Raw genomic sequence first — 23,514 nt, 5'->3', positions numbered from 1 at the left:
TCATCAGGTTGCATTTTTTTTTAAAGTCCTCCTGAAAATGTATCAGTATTTTAGTTCAGGTTAATCCAAATATACTTATTTTTGTATGTCATTTACCCGAACACAGGCATTTTTTCAAAGCATATTTCTTGCAATATTTATATTTTCCCTAACATAAGGCATTTAGGTATGTTATTTTCATTAAGATAGGCATTTTACATTGGTGTATGCTGGAGAATTACACTGCAAAACTCAGAGAAGTGTGAATTTTGAAGGATGGCTTTGTTTTGGTTCTCATGACAGTAAGAGCTGTTTGACAGTGGAATTTGCTGCCAAGGAGTGTGATGGAGTCTCCTTCTTTGGAGGTCTTTAAGCAGAGGCTTGACAACCATATGTCAGGAGTGCTCTGATGGTGTTTCCTGCTTGGCAGGGGGTTGGACTCAATGGCCCTTGTGGTCTCTTCCAACTCTATGATTCTATGATTCTATGTTGTTTTGGAATGCGCGAATCAAGGTTCACCTTTAAATGTATGCAGCCCTGAACAGGATGTGGTCTAAGCACCCTCTTATTTATTTCCTGCCGAAGGAAGGGTATTCCAGAGACTTTTTGCTGCCTGCCCTTCTGCCCCCTTGTCCTTGACATCTGTGACATTCTGTCTGTCACTTCATTTCTGAAATGGATGTTGCTAGGGCTGAAAGCACTCTCCATATCACTGGATTTCTCCCAGTGTTGAGATTTAAGGGTTTGGGGCAAAAGCAGCTGCATGACGATGGCTGTAACTTGAGAGGAGTTCCTATCGTGTGCTTGTCCTGAACTGAAGCCACCTAACCGGTTCCTGTTGCTGGTAATCACTTGTTTGTCGTCCAGCTTGCACTGGGGTTGACTGGCTCAAAAGGACAAGTTGCTTTTCATAATGGGCATTGTCCCAACAAGTCACACACAATCAATTCAGAAAGTTGATGGGGTGTTCTGTTGCTTTAAGAGAGCTAGGTATGAACTTGGGAAGTTCCTCATTCAAAGTTAATCTCAGTCCAAACTCACTGTGTGGACTTTCAGAAGCTAATCTATCTGAATAGGAACATGGGAAGCTGTCTTACTGTTGTATTATTGTCCATACCTTAGCTTTGGGGGGCAAATGTGGCCCTCTAGATCTCTCTCTCGGGTCCTCAGGCCACCTCCCTCTCTAGTCCCACCCCACCCCCCATCATCCCAGCTCCATACACTCCTTGAGTGCCTTTGCCTGACCGTAATGTCTTCTTGAACTAAGGTTTCTTGTTTTCTGGATGGAGTGTCATTTAGGGGGTTTTTTTTTGGGGGGGTGTAGGTGGGCATTGTTGCAGTTTTGCTGCTAAATCATACAATCCAAAATAAAGATATAAAAAACAAGACAAAACTAGTCACAAACAATAAACAAAACATCACAAAGTACACAACCAGATTGAAAAACTTTCATGGTTTTTTTATACAGTGAAAGTTTTTCAATCTGGTTGTGTACTTTGTGACGTTTCATTTATTGTTTGCGACTAGTTTTGCCTTGTTTGTCGTCATGCAATTTTTCATATGTTGTAAGCTGCCTTGCACACGGTTTGAACTTTCAGAAAGGCGGCGTACACATAAACGATTGGTTGATACATATATGGCAACTTTTGCATGCAAAGAAATAAATGTTTACAAGCAAATTACAGCCCCTTGCTGGACCCCCATTTTTTTATGTGGAGTTTTAATAATGAAAACATTACAGAGCTGATGTGCTGGAAGTTCCAAATCACTCATAGGGAAATGTAACAGTGTATTGCAGCCCCCGTAAGCGCTCCTAAGTCCCAGTAACTTTAATTGGGAAAGTAAAGCTCTTGCTCTCCCATTGAAGTCAACTGGACCTAAATGTTCTAAAATGGTGTGGAGTGTGCCCTTATTATTACTAAACCAGGCACTTTGCCTCTGGATGATACTGGGAAGAGGGCAGTCTTTGAAGATTCTGGAAATGGCTCTAGCCCTTTGCAGAAATTAACACAGCTGGAATTTCCATGGCATGCCAAGACAGCATCAGGAGTTGCTTAGTATGTAACCTTCCAGCTCCACCTGTTGAGAACCAGGTATGCGGCCAGATACAGTTTCCCTTCAGTCAGCTGGGGGTTCTTTTTGGGAGCTCAGCCTTGAGGCTGTGCTTATCCAGAAGAGAAAAAAAAATCAAACTTGGAATACTGAACCTATTGATCTTTAAATCAGTCATGTGAATGCCATTTAAAGTGGTTCAGAGCTTTTATTTATTTATCCAGGTGGTCTAATACATCTTTTTTGCATAATCAGTACCTAATGGAAAGATTCCTGCAGCTTCTTGATATTTCTTTTAAGAAGAAAATGTGATCACCTATTTGGGAGCTCACCCAAATAGGTGTTTCTGTACCTGCAGTATGAAGTGGTCTACCATCCCATCTATTGCCTCAATCTACTTCATGTTAAGACAAGGGGTAGTATGCATCTGAATTTTACTCAAGGGTAGACCTGCTGAAATTAATTTATCTAATTTAGCCGTATTCCTTAATTTCATTGGGTGAGTTGAATGTGGGAACCATTTCTGGGACATGATCTGTGGCTTTGCATGTAAGACAAACTCAAGGAGACATGGATGTCTTTGTTGCATTTGCTCTGGGGGAAGAGGGACTGTATTTCTGCTGCTGTATTTCTTATACCAGTTCAGCCATTCAGGCAATAAAAAGGGCATCTGGCTTCCTGCATTTACTGATATGCAGGATTCTCCTGTTATATGTCAAGGATATAGCAAAGCAAAACTTTGGCCAGAGGCAAGTGGTTTATTCAAGCATAGTAGGAAGGCAGCCTCCCCTGGAGGCGTGGGTTCGTATCCCACTTCTGACACCAAGGGACGTGGGTGGCGCTGTGGGTTAAACCACAGAGCCTAGGACTTGCCGATCAGAAGGTCAGCGGTTCGAATCCCTGCGACAGGGTGAGCTCCCATTGCTCGGTCCCTGCTCCTGCCAACCTAGCAGTTCTAAAGCACGTCAAAGTGCAAGTAGATAAAGAGGTACCACTCCGGTGGGAAGGTAAACGGCGTTTCTGTGCGTTGTTCTGGTTCACCAGAAGTGGCTTAGTCATGCTGGCCATATGACCCAGAAGAACTGTTTGCGGACAAATGCCGGCTCCCTTGGCCAATAAAGCGATATGAGCACCGCAACCCCAGAGTCGGTCACGACTGGGCCTAATAGTCAGGGGTCCCTTTACCTTTACCTTTTAGGATGGTTGGAGGAGCCCTTTCTAGGAATACTCTTTGAGTGAGTCATGATTATTTGGGCTGTGATCCAGCAGGAGACCACCTCTGATGTGCATGCTGATGTGGCGAGCACACTTGAGTGGCCAAAGAGAAACAACTGTAGACCCCATCAAATCCAGACACAATGGTTTCAATTCATTCCCCAGTCTCAATTCCACTCACTTCATAGGCCTACAGCAGAGAAGAATTCCATGCATTTTCTCTGAATGAAGCATTTGTTCAACATGCAGAAATGGTTATTCTATCCAGAAATTGTGATCTTTCCCCAAAACAGCTGTGTTCGAATGTAGATCGAATAAAAGCAAAATGTAACAGATGGGGGAAAGCCCTTGGTAAACGACCGTGACACTCTTGTTTCTCCAGAGTCCTTGTTGTTACGAAATGGCTATCTTACTTTCTTGCAGCTGGTGGGAAAATAAGTAACGTATTTTTCGCCCTATAGGACGCACCGTCCCATAGGATGCACCTAGATTGGGGGGGGGGGAAATAAAGGGAAAAAAATATTCCCCCCCCCCAGGTGCAGGGCTGGGGGCAGGGGAAGCCCGAGCTTCCCCCGACCCCAGCCCCCAGAACAGGCTGCTGCCCGCAAGCCTTGCCACAAACGCCGGTTTCTGATGTTGGCCCAGCTCAGACCCTTCCCTACTTTTGTTGTCCGCATCTTTCCAAGCAACATTCACAATGACTATAACACTTTTTGTTTTATGTTCAAGCTGTTGAGAACAATTCCTGGTTTGCACAGGTCCAAACCAGACAAGGGTGATTGCATTTAACATGTCTAGTGTTTTTCTGCTAAAGAACAGCTATAAGTGGTGTGTGATTGGGACTGAGTCCATGACATGCAGGACCCAATGAAAATAGCCTCCTCCTCAAAGCTCCTGTTCACTCTGGGAGATGAATGGCACTCTCTTCTTGGGCTTAGCAGCAGCTTGGAGAAAGATCTCATCGAGATCATGGTCTTCACTCTCTTCTCTGTGCATCAAGGACCTAATCCCACTCCTGGTTGCTACTTAGAAGAAGAAAAAAGCTAGAAATTGAATAGCATGCCTAGTTTATTCCATAATCACCATCCCTTTGAGAAATTCTGAACCATCTTCAAAATACAGCTGGCATAGGAAAATGTTAGTATGAGCCGGCTACCACATGGGTTCATCTGTAGGAGCTTCTGTGGCAGTAGCAGTTGAGTAAATTTCTGTGACTAGCTTCTGGTTTCGTATAACGTCTGACTGGCTGGTGTCCTTCAGATGTTGGAATCCAACACCCATCAGCTCCAGCTAGCTTGACCAATGGTCAGAGATGATGCAGGTTGTAGTCCAGATGCATCTAGACCCGTGTTTCCCAAAATTGGGTCTCCAGCTGTTTTTGGACTACAACTCCCATCATTCCTGATCACTGGTGCTGCAAGCTAGGGATGATGGGAATTGTAGTCCAAAAATAGCTGGAGACCCAAGTTTGGGAAACACTGATCTAGAGAGAAACAGGTTCCCCACCCCTGATCTACTTCATTTATGTCCTGACCTTCCTGCAGGGAGCTCTGGGTGGGATGCATATTATCCTCTTTATCATCACAATTATATCCTCATGAAAACAACCCCATGTGATGTGGATAGCAAGATGTGTCTTCCCTTTGGCTCCCTGTTGGTGTCATGTTGTTGTCTGGGGATTTGAACCCAGACAACAGACAGTGTGAAGACAGACATAACCTCCTAGATCACAGGTGACTAACGGTATGCGTCCAATCTGTCTGCTCAAAACAACCTTCTTTGTTTTTGTTTTGTTCAGTGCAAAACACTCAGCAGTGGAGTCTCAAAATAGAGCTGGATTTTGATGTCATCAGCTCAAAGCCAGTTGCTGCTCTCACGACTGTGAGCATTCCTGAGCTGCAGACGCAGCAGACATTCACAGTGGAGATTCGTCCTGGTGAAGGCAGCGCCGTGCTGCTCGTAAACATAAGTAAGGTGAGGGCAAGTTCTGCTGAATGCAAAACTATTTCCTCTGGTGTGAAAATCAATGCTGTGTATGGGTCTGCATCAATAAGGCCATAGATGTTACTCAACCACAAGGCCATAGATGTTACTCCTGCTGTTTTGCACACCCATATATGGGAAGTCTATGGGCACATTTCACGCAAGGGAATATACTGTGGTTTTCAGTGGGAGAATTAAGTGTGTGCTCCTATCCTTTTCATTAACTTAATTTGGCTTGACCTGTGTTGTCCACTTGTGGCACATCAACATCCTGAAAAGGAGGCAAGGAAGGAACTAGGACATCTGGTTTTTATAAAAGTTTCCCTGTTTGGTTGTCTAGGCAAGATGGTGCTCACCATAGGTGACCAAATATGCAGCAGTAATGTGCAGTCCTGAACATACATTGGCCAGGTTTGCAAACTTTGGCTAACTGTGAGTGAACTTACAGCAGAGATTGCAGCTGCTTTGCTCCTTCCTCTGGTTCTACTGCTGCTGCTGCAACACTTACCAAACTTTTGGTTTGCCTCACTCTAGACAAACCATCAGCTGCGGCCAAGGTTTGTTCTTGGCTTAACACTCATTATTTGTACTGGTGGATGTGGGGCATGGAATGGGTACCTGAGACATGGAATCCCAATGTTGGGGCTCCCCTGAAGGTATATAAGGAATCAAATAGTTCTTAAGGAATTTATATGAGTATTTCTTAACCATAGCTCATTCAAAAAGAAAATGGTATTGTGCAATACAAGCATCAAGATGTCATATAATTGTAAAATACAAAACAAATGACCAGCACTGAATCAAATTAACTCTATATAAATGCTTGAGCAATGACAAACCTAGACAGCATCTTAAAAAGCAGACACATCACCTCGCTGACAAAGGTCCGTATAGTTAAAGCTATGGTTTTCCCAGTAGTGATGTATGGAAGTGAGAGCTGGACCATAAAGAAGGCTGATCGCCGAAGAATTGATGCTTTTGAATTATGGTGCTGGAGGGAGACTCTTGAGAGTCCCAAGGACTGCAAGAAGATCAAACCTCTCCATTCTTAAGGAAATCAGCCCTGAGTGCTCACTGGAAGGACAGATCCTGAAGATGAGGCTCCAATACTTTGGCTACCTCATGAGAAGAGAAGACTCCCTAAGGAAAAGACCCTGATGTTGGGAAAGATTGAGGGCACAAGGCGAAGGGGACGACAGAGGATGAGATGGTTGGACTCGAAGCTACGAACATGAGTTTGACCAAGCTGCGGGAGGCAGTGGAAGACAGGAGTGCCTGGCGTGCTCTGGTCCATGGGGTCACGAAGGGTTGGACACGACTAAACAACTAAACAACAACAACATAAATGCTTGGTGAAACAGAAATGTTTTAGTAGGTAGTGAAACAGAAGAATTGTGGGTGCCCAGACTCAAGTTGCAGGCCTTATAAATTAATACAAGAACCTTGTAGGTCAGTAACCAGTCAGGTCAGTAGCACATAGACAGCCAGTGCAAGCTTTTATTAAGCACTGGACTTGCTCTGAATTGAAAGGAGGACTTCAAACGTGGTTCTTTGTGCAGCTGCCTCTACACATGGCTTCAGAGCTGGCCACAGGTGATGAGTAAAAAAAACCCCAACCGAAACAAAACCTTGTGATTATTGCTAATTTCTAAATAATAATTTTGAAGGCACAAAGGCAAGGGTAAGTGGAGAAGTCAGTTAACTCAATAAGCCGGGAGTGGGGAAACTATGCCCCTGCTCCCGATATGTTATCCTTGCCCAGTGGCTGATGGGAGTTGGAGTCCAATGAGGGCACAGGTCCCTTACACCTTCAAAAAGCCATGAGCCTTGAACCCTGATCTCCCACCCAAGAACTCAGAACTGCTTGCCCATGGTTATTGGATGGGCTGTAGCGCCCTAGTAACACTGTGTGTATTTTTCATCTTCCCAGCCCCATGGCAGATTATCTTTCCTGGCCCCATGATCTTGCATTCTGATTAGAAAGCAATCAAGAGTTGTGTGTGTGTGTGTGTGTTTGTGGACTGAAGGCAGCCTCAGGTCCCTAATTTATGTTGTTGGATTGCATTATATGTATTAAAGCAATAGGAAATGTACCATTGAAGCTGCAAAAGTCATCTCTGGGCAGTGTTTCAAAGCTGAAGCTGTGAGAGCTGACTGCAGCCTTCTTAAAAATGTGTAATTCCCACCCCACCCCCCACCAAAATTGAGTGCACATAGTGTTTTCCAGCTAAGAAATAGCAAATGGGTGAGTGGGGATATGACATCACTGCCAGCCAATGAATACCCTCCCGCAGTGCCTTTGCTTCTAAAGCTATTCTGCATTTCACATAGCAGGGTGGAAGATGCATATTAATAATGCTTCGTTCCCTGTGCTAGGAATTCATGGGCATTTTGCATGCTGCCGTTGGAAGTAATTCCAGAGAATGAAAGGTGGAACATTAGGGGCTCAGCTATGTAATCATGCCTTGGTAACAGGCATGACAAATCATATTGTTAAATTGTTTCCTCTGTACTTGCTTTCTCTTTGTGAAATGCTCACTTGATGCATTAATGTGTCCAACACTGATCCATCTGTTTTGATGTTTGTGCACCCTTATTACCTTTTAGACATTTTTCTGTACCCAGTAATTGACGAAAATTGTGCACCAGCATTTGTTTTATGTGAACAGTGAGCTATCGCTGCTGTCTAAAAATAAGCGGCTTATTTTATTTAGATAGAAATGGAGCAGCAGAAAGACAACCAAATTGTGAAAACTCAACAGTAATTTTTTATAGAATCGTGTAGTATGCTAATAAAACAGGGTGGGGCTGATTCCCTTGTGAAAGGTTCAGATACAGTATATTGCTTCTGGATGCACTGAGGAGGATCTCTGTTCAAGCCCCATTGAAAATGACCCACTGGAATGAATGGGAGCTTTGCAAGTCAATGCCTTTTGCGCAGCATGCCTGGAACAGTGACCTACAAAACAAAGTGCAATTTTCATGCTAAAAATGCTCTGTAAATGATTGCCGGCGGTGACAGAAGTGGGAACCAACAATAACGTGCTGCAGTGTATCTTCAGCCTCACATAGAAATGCTCCTGTTCCATGTTCCATGTTTCCTACATTGTTTGGGGCTTGAAGAGCACACATCTCCCCCCAGCCTAGAACTCTTGCTCTAACATGCTAAGGGCTCAAGGTCAGGGCTAGCTGCTTGACTTGAATCTGAGCATTGTATTGCTTTACATGGCTTGGGTGGGTGCTGGGAAGAATAATGTGGGGAGAACATCTTTTATAACTCCATGATGCAGACCCACTAATTAGTGGTGCAGACCACTAATGGCCGATGCATTGGACAGAGCCCCCCTCTGGACACTGGTATCATTGCAGCTTACCTGGAGAAGGCTGGGGTGGTGTAGGTTGGCAGCAAGGGCAGGGCTGTGAGTGTGAATTTCTGTCTGCTCCAGATAAGCTCTTGCCTCCCATTGATGGCTCTTGGCTTGCTATTTGAAGAAAACTTACTTAAGTGCTTCGTGCTATCAACATAATCTTTTCTGGACTCTTTAAATTTTAATTTCATTTGCTTCTTTTCTTTTCTTTTCTTTTAAAAAGGCTGCAGCACTGGAGACTTGGTGGCCAAGAGGACATGGGAACCAGACTGGGTACAACATGACAACTACATTCATTGCAGAGGGAGGTTGCAAGATTGAGAAGCATTCTAAGGTATGTCAAGTCTGGAACACAGGAAGCTCGCTTATGCTGAGTCTGACCATTGGTCTGTCTGGCACACTAGACACAACTGGCAGCAGCTCTGCAGAGGCTCCAAGTGGCCACCAAAGCACATTCCTAGCACTCACTAGGGTGGAAACTCTCTAGGTCAGGGGTAGGCAACCTAAGGCCCGTGAGCTGGATGTGGCCCAGTCGCTTTCTAAATCCAGCCCGTGGATGGTCCGGGAATCAGCATGTTTTTACATGAGTAGCATGCGTACTTTTATTTAAAATGCATCTCTGGGTTATTTCTGGGGCATAGGAATTCGTTAATTTCCCCCCAAAAAATATAGTCCGGCCCATCACATGGTCTGAGGGACGGTGGACTGGCCCACAGCTGAAAAAGGTTGCTGACCACTGCTCTATGTGATCAGGCCAGTTAATGTGATAAGCAAACACTACAGCCCCCACATGGAGCTCCTCCACCTGGAAGCGGTTTTCAGCAGGCTTGAAGGCTGTAATGCTTGTATTAGGTCTGAAACAGGCCCTCCCAGAAGTCCAGAGGATCCCAGGCTGAAAAAAGAGGGAGTAAAAGAACTATGAGGGTAATCTGACATGGCAATAATTTTGTGTGTTTTGCTGTGTTATCATGCATCCCATAAAATATTTTTTTTTAAAGAAGAGAGCTAGAGAATCTAGGGCTGCTTCCAGCTTTTGAGCCCACTAGCCATAATAAAATAAATAAATGATGGCACATGGAAACAAAACAAGACATTAAAAAAAGCGTGGGACTTAATGTTAGCATTTCCGCCCCCCCCTTTAACAAATGCTTTAACTCTAGCTTTTTTTTTCCTGTGCAAATGCTCTGGTTATTAAGGGAAGAAATCTATCTTTTGTGCAATATTGCGGACTGTTTAAGATGATGCAATCTTTTACTAAATATCACCTCTCATTTGCTTACATTTGCAGCTCTTAAGCTGCTAGCCATGCTGGCTGTGTTCTGCCTCTTCAATTGGAATAGCAGTTGCTGGAAATCACAAAAGGGGTCCTGCTTGTGGGTTTCTGCAGGTATCTTGTTGGGCCACTGTGAGAACAGGACTCCTCTGATTAGTTGGGCCATTGGCCTGATTGAGCAGGCTCTTCATATGGTCTTAAGAGTGTGTCACATTTTGGTCCAATGTGCATAAAAGCAGGTTGCAAAACGTATCAAATGCCACCCCCCCCATAAGTGTCTAAATCTGGGGCCCCTTTTGAGCTTGAGGCTCAGGTGAAACAGCCCTCCTGCCCACCCCACTCTGATTAGCCCTGATCTTAAAATATCAGAAGATGGCACAAACTATTCCACTGGCAGTTAGCTGTCCTTTCTGTGTAGCACCTGCACTGCCAGTCAGACTTGAAGACAAATTAACTGCAACTTCGAAATTCCAGAGGAAAACGTTTACAGCTGGGCTTTCCAAATTCTCAAGCTCGTGTCATTTCTGGACTTTTAGCAGCTGGTATCTGCAATACGGATCTGCAAAAAGAAATGAGGTGATTTTGATATGCAATTGTGCAGTGGAAATTCTCATCAGTGTTTAGCTGTGATGCATTGAAACTTTAGATTTAGGAAATTTGAGACTCCTCTTGTCAACTTTAGTATTCTTTAACAGTAATAGTTTGCTGACTTAAAGCACCTTAATTAGTAATTTTGCAGAACACAGGAGTCCTTTTGGTGCATGGGAATGGCAAGTGACAGGATAACTTAAATCTCTATTTCATGAGCGCAGTTCATCTCTGGTAGTGGAGAGAATTAATAAGTATATTATTTCATTTAGGGAGGAAAGTGGAACAGTCTGTTGTATTTGACTCTTGTTTTTTGCTTTAGTTCCAGGAAATGCTGTGCTCTCCTTACTGTAGGCATAGTTGATAAGATACACATTTTTTTTTCACTATACAACGAAGCTGGTGGTTAATGATTTCCTGAACAATAGACTTTCTTTGTTGTGGAGTTAAAAGGAAAAAAAAACAGTTCCCATCTGCTGTTAAAAATAGCAACTTTGTGTATTAGTTGTATCTCCCTTCCAAGTGCCAAAGACCTCTGAATGCAGTTGTTGTTGTTTAAAAAACAGAAAGGACTATAAAATGTTTGTTTTTTTCTATTTGGGGAATAATATATGTCCAAATAAAATAAAAGTATTTTCATGGATTGGAGACCTATCTGAACAGATCGGTATTTAACTATATGGAAAGCACTACTTATTGTTTCCTTTCAAAAAAGTACGGATCACTTTATGAATCCTTTTCCTTTTGAAATAAAACACATTTCAATTGAACAAAAAGTTTTTACCTTGGGATTCTAGGAATTTTTTAGCAACTCCTGAGAGAGACTGCTTGGCTTCATGCCCAAAGACCTTGTGCTGATAAGAAAAGTGAATGACTTAAAAAGGGGGGAAGTTGTAAGTTTGAAAGGAAACTAAGCAGGAAAACTGGAGTGTTCCTCTTTAGGAACATAATTCATGTGTTACTGGATCAGACCAAAGGCCTATCAAGTTCCACCATCCTTTTCCCCATATTGGCCAACAAGATGCCCATGGGAATCCCACAAACAGGACATGATGAGAATAGCCCTCTCTGGTCATCATCGTTTCCCAGTGACTAGTATTCAGATAGACTGCCTCTGAAACTGGAGTTGCTATTATACTCATCTTGACTAGTGGCCATTCATTATGCTGATGACACTCAGCTCTATCTGCTGATGGATGGCCACACCAACTCGGCCCCTTACACACTGACCAGATGCTTGGAAGCTGTAGCTGGATGGTTTCGGGGGAGCCGATTGAAACTAAATCCTTCGAAGACAGAGGTCCTATGGCTAGGTCGGGATAGCATGGGGATGAGGGACCAACTCCCTTCTCTTGCGGGGGCCCAATTAGTGCCATTGCCTTCCGTTAAGAGTTTGGGTGTAATCCTTGATGCCTCCCTTTCCATGGAGGCCCAAGTCACAGCAACAGCCAAGGCGACATTTTTCCACCTTCGCCGCATCAAGCAGTCGGTCCCTTACCTTTCCTGCCCCGACCTGGCCACAGTGATCCATGTGACAGTCATTTCCAGGCTTGACTACTGTAATTCGCTCTACGCGGGGCTGCCCTTGAAGCTGTCCCAGAAACTCCAGCGGGTACAGAATGCTGCAGCGAGGCTCCTCACAGGGTCTCTGCCATGGGAGCATATTCATCCAGTGCTTTTCAAGCTGCACTGGCTCCCGGTGGAGTACAGGGTCAGATTTAAGGTGCTGCTTTTGACCTTTAAAGCCCTTCACGGCCTAGGACCCTCGTACCTACGGGACCGCCTCGCCTGGTATGCCCCACGGAGAGCCTCAAGGTCCATAAATAATAACACCCTAGTGGTCCCAGGCCCTAAGGAAGTTAGATTGGCTTCAACCAGAGCCAGGGCCTTTTCAGCACTGGCCCCAACTTGGTGGAACGCTCTGTCTCATGAGACCAGGGCCCTGCAGGATCTGATTTCTTTCCGCAGGGCCTGTAAGACAGAGTTGTTCCGCCTGGCCTTTGGATTGGAGCCAATTTGATTCCCTCCCCCCCTTTTTTCTTTTTTCTTTTCCTTCTCCTGCAATGAGGCTTCATTTTAATATTTTAATGTTCCATTATTTTAATGTTGTATTTTATTTTTGTTTTTAAGTTGTAATCACTCATCTTGTTTTTATTATTGCTTGTAAGCCGCTCTGAGCCCGGCCTTGGCTGGGGAGGGCGGGGTATAAATAAAAAATTATTATTATTATTATTATTATTAATCAAATTTATCTAATCACCTTTTAAAGTGATCCATGTTGGTGACTATCTTATGGTAGCAAATTCTGTAGAAGAAGAAGAGTTTGGATTTGATATCCCGCTTTCTCACTACCCAAAGGAGTCTCAAAGCGCTAACATTCTCCTTTTCCTTCCTCCCCCACAACAAATACTGTGAGGTGAGTGGGGCTGAGAGACTTCAGAGAAGTGTGACTAGCCCAAGGTCACCCAGCAGCTGCATGTGGAGGAGCGGAGACGCGAACCCAGTTCACCAGATTACAAGTCCACTGCTCTTAACCACTACACCACACTGGCTCTCCAGCACATTATGTGCTGTGTGAAGAAGTCCTAACTTTTGTCTGTCCTAAATTCTCCCAATGTTCAGCTTTGCTGGTCCACCCTGGCCCAGAGAGAGGGAGAAAAATGTCCCTCTATCCAATTTCTTCACACCTTGCACAATTTTGCACACCTTTGTCTTGCTTCCTATTTTTATTTTTTCTTCATTAAGTAGCCCCCAAGGCAAGATGAACCAGGGAAGAACTTCTGAAGTGCATAGCAAACATAGCACTCACCAGTATTGTACCACTCTTTCCCAGATGCCTGACAGTCCGTCTCTTTTTTGCAGTTATAGGCAGGCAGCAAAAACTGAAAGTTACTGAGTTATTGGTAGGCTGCCTTTCGTTCGATTGTAGATGGTGTAAACTGGAGATAAGCCCTACATTACTGCATATCTTTCTGGACTCCACAGCCACCTTGTCAGAAAGCAAAGCTTTTGAGGTTGGAGCGTGGCTTTTAGCTCAAGCTCCACACATGAGTCACCTTTAGCTGCATGCCTAGTTATCAAGAGTTGCCTCTGGACAGCCTATTTCAACGGCAGGCAAAGAAAACTCTTTGAAAAGGGCACATCGCAGCAACTGGTCAGCGTTGCCCTTTAAAAGAGACCCACAACAGTTCATTGGGGCACCTTGCCCCCAATTTAATACCGCGTTGCTTTCACAGAGATCAAGTGTGAAAGGAATTAATTTGAGCAGACTGTGCTTTTTAGCCTTAACAAGATACGGTCTTGAGTGCAGCATCCCTGAGACCTGTTTTTTTTATGGCTTACAAAAACTGGGAGCATTTTCTGGAATGCTTGAGGAATGATTTTCCTCTTCCTTTGCCTAGAGGAGGGATGGGGAACCTGTGGTCTTCCAGATATTGTTGGACTTCAGCTCCCATCAGCTCCAGGCCAACATGAATGGCCCAGAATAGTAAGAGCTGGAGTGCAAGAGCAAACATCTGGAGAGCCACAGGTTGCTCATCGTTGGTGTAGCTGTTCCTGGAGGAAGAACTGTGAGGGGAGACTCCATCAGGCAAGGCCTCCTTCCACCTGCCTTGCCCCACCCTCAGGCCCTGGGTCTCCTCATAAGAGAGCTGTTCCTGGAGGAAGAACTGTGAGGGGAGAGACTACATCAAGCAAGGCCTTGCTCTACCCTCTGCTTCTCAATGTGTATTGTATTGTTTTATGTATTGTGGCTTGCTGTTGTTTTATTGATTATAGTTTAGATATTATTGTAACTGTTGAGTGGATTTCTGTTTAACTTTTATATGTTGATATTATTATTTTATACTATTCTAATTGATCGTTGAATGTTACTTTTTTGATGTAGGCTGCCTATTTTAAAGTTATGTTTTATCACATTTTGGTGTTGCATTAGATTTTTATAAGATGTGCATTTTTTGTTACTTCAGCTTGTAAACTGCCTTGGGTATTGTAAGATAGAAAGGCGGTGTACAAATGAAAAATGGTGATGATGGCGTAGAACAGGGCTTCCCAAACTTGGGTCTCCAGCTGTTGTTGGACTGTGACTTACATCATCCCTAGCTAGCAGGACCAGTGGCCGGGGATGATGGGAATTGTAGTCCAGGCTTGCAAGGCACCCCTTGTCCTAATACAAGCTCCCTTACTGAAATGAGAGCATGTCTTACTCATTCATCTGCTCCTTGAAAGTTCCCAAATTAAAGGGTTCTGTTCTGCTGTGAGTTAGCTTGCTTTAATTGCTTTGTTATAAGAATTTAAGAAGAGCCCTGCTTGATCAGATGAAAGGCCTGTCTTCTTCTGCGTCTTCTTTTTACACGGGGAAGCCAGATGTTTAAGGGATGCCCACAAGCAGCAGCAGAATTAGTGCCACAGATCTCTATCAGGAGCAGAATTAGTGAAGAGACTTGGGCCCCTTTTTAATCTGGCCTTGGGTGCGTGTAGCCTCTTTCTGTAAATGGAGTTTGATTACAATCAGCGTTTAGCCTTGTCGTTTCATTAAATTTCTCTCTCAGTAATCAAAAGCAAACTGTGTGGGTGTTTGCAGCACTGATACATGCTGTCTGTTGGAGGGGTGTGTGTTTGGAGAAGAGGCACTAAAATCTTCCAGCAATTTCGTCCTTAAATTAAAATAAATTTGCTCTATACACAAGAAACACTTTCATAAATCCTGCAAACAGGTTAGATTTCCCCCCGTATTTTATATAAGAAAAAAGGCAAAAATATGCAGGGAAATATGGGTTTCCTGGCTGATCCTGATGGAAAAGGTTTATTTAATGACTGCTGTAAAACTATTCACATTTTAATTTCTCCTCAGGTTTATTTCCGAACAGTAGAACTTGTAGAAGAGCCCATTCCTGGCTCACCTGGTTTGAGTTTTTATTTCAGAATCAATGGACTCCCTATTTTTATGAAGGGATCCAACTGGATTCCAGCTGATTCTTTTCAAGACAGAGTGACCTCTAAAAGGTGAGTTTGGGTGGCTGGTTTTCAAACATTAACATGGGTGCAAATAATTTATTTTTGCCTACTAATAAGGAATAAGGCTTACCAGAACTGAGTTTGGCCATGACAGTACAGCTCTTTTACAGGACCATATCAGTTGAGAACTGATGTGAAGATTGCTTCTTTAGAAGAGATCCCATGTCAGTAGCTCCTTGCAAATAAACAGTTAGCATGCCAGGAAGAAGGCCCTTAGCTTATCCATCTGCCTCAAATATTAGTTTTCCACATGCAAGGAAATCTAAACATGGACCTACTTTCAAAGAAGGGATTCTCCCCAACCTTCTGTGGCATGTGGAATAGGCTTGTTAGAGGACTATACCACAGGCCTTCCTGTGAGTTTCAGTAAACTTTTATGGCCATTTTATACAGTCAGCAGAATCAAATAGTAAAGTTTATGGCGCAGCCTTCTGGGGACAATATAGCTGCAGGTATAGAGGTTGCATGTTGAATACTCTCCCATTCGTTTTTTAAAAAATCCTTCCACATAGAAAACAAGCAAAAATGTTCACCTTAGCCTTCTCCAGGATGCTTTTTAAAAAAGAAAGTATGGGGGATTTATTTTTTTTAAAAAATGGGGAAACATTCAAAAGGCAGCCCCCAAACTGTTGCTGGAAATGCTAAAGTCCTGGAAAAGCTTTAATGTTTGGTATTGTTGTTATGTCTAAACAGGCTCTAAAAGTTGGAAGGCTTTTTCTCACATTAATCTGGGGTAGGGCTGGCTGGCTGAAAACCTCTAATGCCTGCCTGCCTGCCTGCCTTCCTTCCTTCCTTCCTTCCTTCCTTCCTTCCTTCCTTCCTTCCTTCCTTCCTTCCTTCCTCCCTCCCTCCCTCCCTCCCTCCCTCCTTCCTTCCTTCCTTCCTTCCTTCCTTCCTTCAACCTACCCTTGACACCCATTTCCCCATCAACTGTGATGGCATGGATGCTCTGATACACTTATGGAGCTTCCCTGCTTGAGAGTGTGGAGCTCCACATTTGCTTAACCCAGGAGGAAAAGGTTACAGTTGATAAGTCAGGAGCACTGAGAATGAATAGGAAAGTCAAGACCCACAGATGCTCACAAATATGGCCCTCCAAGTCTCTCTGTCTTGCCCTTGTGACGGTTTACCCCTCACTGGGGTAGCTCTGTTGCTAGAGCATGATTCACTTAATCAAGAGTTTGGGCACCACATTGAGCAAAAGATTCCTTCATTGCAGGGGGCTGGAATAGATGACCCTCGTATCCCTTCCAGCTCTACAATTCTGTGATTCTTTCTAGGTCACACCACAATTAAAATATAGCTACATTCGCACTCTGCTTCTGCTGAACGGCTCCCTTCATTTTCCTTTGGCTAATCCTGAGCACACCGTTCAAGCTACAGTATTGCACTCTTTCAGGTGAAGTCCAGCTAGGTTTCCTTAAGCCCTCTCTGCAACTAATTCAGTTTCTCTCCTACTGCAGATCTGCTTAACTTTTAGTTCCACTTGTGTTTTGACAGGTTAAGGATCCTCTTGCAGTCGGCGGTTGAGGCCAACATGAATATGCTCCGCGTTTGGGGAGGAGGCATATATGAGCAAGATGAGTTCTATGAAATGTGCAATGAACTAGGAATCATGGTAAAGAAAAAAAGAAAAGAAAAAGCAATACTCTGCAACTCCTAATATTTAAAACTGACATACGAAATAAATCTGAAAATAGCTTTTTATTTCCCCTTCCCCATTAACCTGTAACCTTGAAAACATGTGCTGGATCAGACTTAAGGCCCATGTATTTGGGCATCCTGCCAGACTGTAAACTTAGGTTTCCAGGCTTTAGGTTGTAGCAACATTCTGTTTTTAGAAAGGTGAGGATTATGGAAGTGCTCAGTATATAGCAAATGGAGGGTTAGATACTGCAGTCGTTTGACAACTGTAGAACGGGGTTGAAAACTTGATTAGGACCAAGGCCTGCTTTCTTTTTGTTCCAGTCTGGGCAGAACTAGCAACTTCTAGCAGTAAACAGGAAATAAAGTGAAATGAAATCAAATCAACTGCTTTGCCCAAAATGGGCCTTGTCAAAAGGTTATGGAACCTTCTCAGATGCTGAGAGCAGGTATTCCTCCGTACAGATACAATTTCCAGTCTTGATTTCTTCCTCTAGGTAAGCCTAGGGGAAAGGGAGGACTCGTGATTCTTTCTTCCATGTGTGTCCAGGGACACCTTGTTAACTTCCAGCACGCCTTCCAACATTTCTCCGATGAAATAGGGATGTTCTGTTCCATGATAATAGTAATTTTATTATTTATATCCTGCCCAGCTGACTGGGCTGCCTCAACTTACTCTGGGCACCTTCCAACATAGATAAAAACATAATAAAAAATGGAGCATGGGGAAACCTCCCTATTCAGGGCTGCCTTCAGATGTTATCTCCTTGGTTTGGGGGTTACATAACATTTCTTTTGTAATGAAAATAGGGGCATCCTAAGGAAAAAGAGGGCATTCCAGGATCAAATCAGAAACCAGGAAGGAAGGCTTCTTTAAATCTGGGACGCTCCACGGAAAACAGGGACAATTGGAGAGTCTGTTAGAGTGGCTTTGGATGTTGTGACGAGGCAAAGGAAGTGGGACGCACAAGTGTGCTGCTTCTGCTGTAGACACTCATGTAAGAAAGACTGCACACCTCCACCTCGTAGCAATAATAATAATTTATTATTTATACCCCACCCATCTGGCTGGGTTTCTTCAGCCGCTCTGGGTGGCTCCCAACAGAAAATAATAAAGTGATAAAACATCAAACATTAAAAACTTCCCTAAACTGGGCTGCCTTCAGATGTCTTCTAAAAGTCCAATAGTTGTTTATTTCTTTGACATCTGATGGGAGGGCGCCACCACTGAGAAGGCCCTCTGCCTGGTTCCCTGTAACCTCACTTCTCGTAGTGAGGGAACTGCCAGAAGGCCCTCGGAGGTGGACCTCAGTGTCCGGGCAGAACAATGGGGGTGGAGATGCTCCTTCAGATATACTGGACCAAGGCCATTTAGGGTTTTAAAGGTCAGCACCAACACTTTGAATTGTGCCCGGAAATGCACTGGTCTTTCAGGTCCAGTGTTATATAAGCTTGGCAGCCACTCCCAGTCACCAGTCTAGCTGCCTCATTTGTAGTTTCCTGGTCACCTTCAAAGGTAGTTGTAGTTTCCGGGTCACCTTCAAAGGTAGCCCTACGCAGAGCACGTTGCCATAGTACAAGTGGGAGATAACTAGAGCATGCACCACTCTGGAAAGACAGTCGACGTACAGGTAGGGTCTCAGCCTGTGTACCAGATGGAGCTAGTAGACAGCTGCCCTGGACACAGAATTGTGCAACATAGAGAACTGCCTCACATAGCAGCTTGTACATCCTCCTGTTATGGGAAATGTAATCCCCCCCCTCCAATTTTGCCCAAAGAGGAAAGGAAAGGAAAGTGGAGGAGCAAAAAGCGTGAGGCATTTTTGCTTCCTGTTTGTCCCTTGTCACGCAGAAGTGACTCCCTGGGTAGGGTGGAAACACTAGCTGTGACAGCAGTGACCCCCCTCCCTCCCTACTGGGAAACTAGCTCAGCCCCACCCAGCAACTCACTTCTCATGCCATATTTGTGTCTGAAGCCCCCTTCATCAACCAGGTGCTCTCCAAATATTTTGGGCTACAACTCCCATCCCAGCCAGCACTACCTTGGTAGCTGGGGCTGTTGGGAGTTTTGGCCTCTGGATATTTTGGAATGCCACAATGATGAAGGCTGGTCTAAAGAACGTTGTTGTTTAGTCGTTTAGTTGTGTCCGACTCTTCGTAACTCCATGGACCAGAGCACGCCAGGCACTCCTGTCTTCCACTGCCTCCCACAGTTTGGTCAAACTCATGTTCGTAGCTTCGAGAACACTGTCCAACCATCTCATCCTCTGCCGTCCCCTTCTCCTTGTGCCCTCCATCTTTCCCAACATCAGGGTCTTTTCCAGGGAGTCTTCTCATGAGGTGGCCAAAGTATTGGAGCCTCAGCTTCAGGATCTGTCCTTCCAGTGAGCACTCAAGGCTGATTTCCTTAAGAATGGATAGGTTTGATCTTCTTGCAGTCTATGGGACTCTCAAGAGTCTCCTCCAGCACCATACCGTATTTTTCGCCCTATAGGACACACCGGCCCATAGGACGCACCAAGTTTTTTGGGGAGGAAATCAAGGGAAAAAAAATTATTTCCCCCCCAGGTTTGCGCAGCCATCCCCAAGCTAGAAGAGAGAGACAGAGCGCTCCATCTCCCTCTTCTGCCTTCAGGGACAGCATCTCTAGCCTCCGTGGGGCAGCGGCTTGCCCTGCTGTCCCCCAGCTTATGGGGCTGGCGATGGGGAGAAGCAAGCTTGCTTCTCCCCCCCCCCGCCAGCCTCCAGATCAGGTCCGGGAATAGCGGGGTGGCGGCGCTCCGCCTCCCCGCTATCCCCCGAGCTTGTGGGGCTGGCGGGGGGGGGGAAGAAGCAAGCTTGCTCCCCCCAGCCTTCAGATCAGGTCAGGGAATAGCGGGGTGGCGGCGCTGCGCCTCCCTGCTATCCCCCGAGCTTATGGGCTGCAGGCTGCTGCCTGCAAGCCTTGCGACCCCGCAGGACCTCGCGCCGGGATCCGGGGGGTGGCACGGAGCTGCAGGAAGCCCTGGAGCACAGGCAGCTCCGCGCCACCCTCCGGAGCCCCGCGCAGCTTCGCGCCGGGATCGGGAGGGTGGCGCGGAGGTGCCTGTGCTCCAGGGCTTCTTGCAGCTCCGCGCCACCCTCTGGAGCCCCGCGCAGCTCCGCGCCGGGATCGGGAGGGTGGCGCGGAGCTGCAAGAAGCCCTGGAGCGCAGGCAGCTCCGCGCCACCCTCCGGAGCCCCGCGCAGCTTCGCGCCGGGATCGGGAGGGTGGCACGGAGGTGCCTGTGCTCCAGGGCTTCTTGCAGCTCCGCGCCACCCTCCGGAGCCCCGCGCAGCTTCGCGCCGGGATCGGGAGGGTGGCGCGGAGCTGCAAGAAGCCCTGGAGCGCAGGCAGCTCCGCGCCACCCTCCAGAGCCCTGCGCAGCTTCGCGCCGGGATCGGGAGGGTGGCGCTGAGCTGCAAGAAGCCCTGGAGCGCAGGCAGCTCCGCGCCACCCTCCAGAGCCCTGCGCAGCTTCGCGCCGGGATCCGGAGGGTGGCGCGGAGCTGCAAGAAGCCCTGGAGCACAGGCAGCTCCCCGCCACCCTCCGGAGCTCCGCGCAGCTTCGCGCTGGGATCGGGAGGGTGGCGCGGAGCTGCAAGAAGCCCTGGAGCGCAGGCAGCTCCGCGCCGCCCTCCGGAGCCCCGTGCAGCTTCGCGCCAGGATCGGGAGGGTGGCGCGGAGCTGCAAGAAGCCCTGGAGTGCAGGCAGCTCCGCGCCGCCCTCCGGAGCCCCGCGCAGCTTCGCGCCGGGATCGGGAGGGTGGCGCGGAGCTGCAAGAAGCCCTGGAGCGCAGGCAGCTCCGCGCCACCCTCCGGAGCCCCGCGCAGCTTCGCGCTGGGATCGGGAGGGTGGCGCGGAGGTGCCTGTGCTCCAGGGCTTCTTGCAGCTCCGCGCCACCCTCCGGAGCCCCGCGCAGCTTCGCGCCGGGATCGGGAGGGTGGCGCGGAGCTGCAAGAAGCCCTGGAGCGCAGGCAGCTCCGCGCCACCCTCCAGAGCCCTGCGCAGCTTCGCGCTGGGATCGGGAGGGTGGCGCGGAGCTGCAAGAAGCCCTGGAGCGCAGGCAGCTCCGCGCCACCCTCCAGAGCCCTGCGCAGCTTCACGCCGGGATCCGGAGGGTGGCGCGGAGCTGCAAGAAGCCCTGGAGCACAGGCAGCTCCCCGCCACCCTCCGGAGCTCCGCGCAGCTTCGCGCCGCGATCGGGAGGGTGGCGCGGAGCTGCAAGAAGCCCTGGAGCGCAGGCAGCTCCGCGCCGCCCTCCGGAGCCCCGCGCAGCTTCGCGCCGGGATCGGGAGGGTGGCGCGGAGCTGCAAGAAGCCCTGGAGCGCAGGCAGCTCCGCGCCGCCCTCCGGAGCCCCGCGCAGCTTCGCGCCGGGATCGGGAGGGTGGCGCGGAGCTGCAAGAAGCCCTGGAGCGCAGGCAGCTCCGCGCCACCCTCCGGAGCCCCGCGCGGCTTTGCACCGGTATCCGGAGGGTGGCGCGGAGCTGCAAGAAGCCCTGGACCACAGGCAGCTCCGCGCCACCCTTCGGAGCTCCGCGCAGCTTCGCGCCGGGATCGGGAGGGTGGCGCGGAGCTGCAAGAAGCCCGGGAAAGCCTGCATTCGCCCCATAGGACGCACACGCATTTCCCCTTCATTTTTGGAGGGGAAAAAGTGTGTCCTATAGGGCGAAAAATACGGTAATTCAAAAGCATCAATTCTTCGGCAATCAACCTTCTTTATTGTCCAGCTCTCACTTCTATACATCACTACTGGGAAAACCATAGCTTTAACTATTCAGACCTTTGTTGGCAAGGTGATGTCTCTGTTTTTTAAGTATTTTATTAGAACCAATGTAGTTCACAAATGGTAAATGCAGTTGTTCCTTTCTACCCTTTAGCTGTTACAGCTCCAGGCACTTTAAAAAAGGAGTCCAGGTGCCAGAGGCCAATGATACTTTAATATTATTCTAAAACCATTCTTGCTTTAGGAAGGCAGGTAACACTTAAAAATCAGTTTTGGCTTGAGACCAACCACAGAAAGTTTCAGGCCCAGAGGAACATTTTTAGGAGGTTGTGTACATGGCTAGGAGGGGGACACCTGCTTTAAACTGCAGAGAAATAATTCCTACATAACCTTGAGATATATAAAAGCCTATAAGCTCACCTTCCCAAGTTCTGATTAAAGATGTAAACAAGTAAAGCTTGATTTTTTTGCTGTTGGATCTCATCCAAGTCCAGTAATTTGGCTTGTTCTTTCAAAGACATATCCACCCTTCCATATAGCAAAACCCCTCTGGAAACAGAACTTTGCTGTAGTAAAAAAAATGATCATTTTCTGATACCTTTCTAGAGAGAGACAAGTCTGCTGTGCCTTTAGGAACTGCAGGGCAGGTAGAAATTTAGCAGGGGAAGCTTCTCTCCCTACTTACTGAATCTCCATACTGGGAGGAGCTGTATAGGTTGTTTTTCTGCCTGCCATTCAGCTGTCAAAAGGCACAGGAGTCCTGCGAGTGGTTAGTAGGAAGATGTAATGTGTGAAAACCCCTTTCCTCAATGCTATTTGATGCTAAAAGCTTCCCATGTTTGAAATAGTTAGATGAGGTCATTTGCAGCACTTTAACAAACCTGGACAGCGACTATTAATTTGAGATCGCAACTATATTAACAATATTTTTCAGTACCACTGCTTGTGTAAATAAGACCTAATTTCTATGAATTATGAGTGTTGCTTTAAAAAAAAAATCTGGTTAGGTGTGGTGCAATCCTGCAGTTGTTTACTCAGCTCACGTGTGTTCAGTGGAGTTTACTCCCAGGTAAATGTGCATAGGATTGCGGTATTAATGAGTACGCCACAATCTTTTAAGTGATGCAAGCTAGAAAATATGCACTCTGTTTACATGACTGTTTGTCAACTGGCTACTTGTTGAGTTCTTTCATTTTTCTCTTAATTCTCTAGATTTGGCAGGACTTTATGTTTGCTGTTGCTCTTTACCCAACTGACCACAGCTTCCTAGACTCAGTAAGAGCCGAAATTACTCATCAGGTATGGTATTCAGTCCAGTAGGGCCAAGCTCCTAAACTGTATACAAGCCTAGTCATGACTAATAATTGCACCGTTTTCCTTCTGGCTTTCTGTTGTGTCACGCTCGTGTGAGTGGTGACATTCTCCTAAGTGCATCCAATCAAACAGAAGTGGCAGGGTGCTGGTGGGATGCAAACAGGATGCACCAAACTGTGCCACGCTCACAGGCATGCTTAAGTAAGGAAGTGAGACAGGGCCTTCTCGGTGGCTGCTCCCCGATTTTGGAATTACTTCCCAAGAGAGGCTAGACTGGCTCCCTCCTTGTTGTCCTTCCACTGGCAGGTGAAGACTTTCTTCTTCCAACAGGCTTTTGG

The 23,514-nt window shown here is 46.6% G+C and overlaps 1 protein-coding gene across 1 annotated transcript in view; it reads left to right on the top strand.

Annotated features, from left to right (window-relative positions):
- MANBA (mannosidase beta) overlaps positions 1 to 23,514 on the top strand; it is a 69,231-nt gene that overhangs the window by 29,562 nt on the left and 16,155 nt on the right. The window contains exons 7-11 of the mRNA XM_083459210.1: positions 5,045 to 5,220; positions 8,821 to 8,931; positions 15,311 to 15,462; positions 16,975 to 17,092; positions 23,075 to 23,161. Coding sequence (XP_083315336.1) covers positions 5,045 to 5,220; positions 8,821 to 8,931; positions 15,311 to 15,462; positions 16,975 to 17,092; positions 23,075 to 23,161 — 644 coding nt within the window. The remainder of the gene's footprint in view (positions 1 to 5,044; positions 5,221 to 8,820; positions 8,932 to 15,310; positions 15,463 to 16,974; positions 17,093 to 23,074; positions 23,162 to 23,514) is intronic.

This window comes from Podarcis liolepis (assembly GCF_965112155.1).
Source record: "Podarcis liolepis genome assembly, chromosome: 9".
NCBI lineage: Eukaryota > Metazoa > Chordata > Lepidosauria > Squamata > Lacertidae > Podarcis > Podarcis liolepis.
The sequence above is the reverse complement of the archived record's forward strand: the minus strand, read 5'-3'. Positions and strand labels throughout refer to the sequence as shown.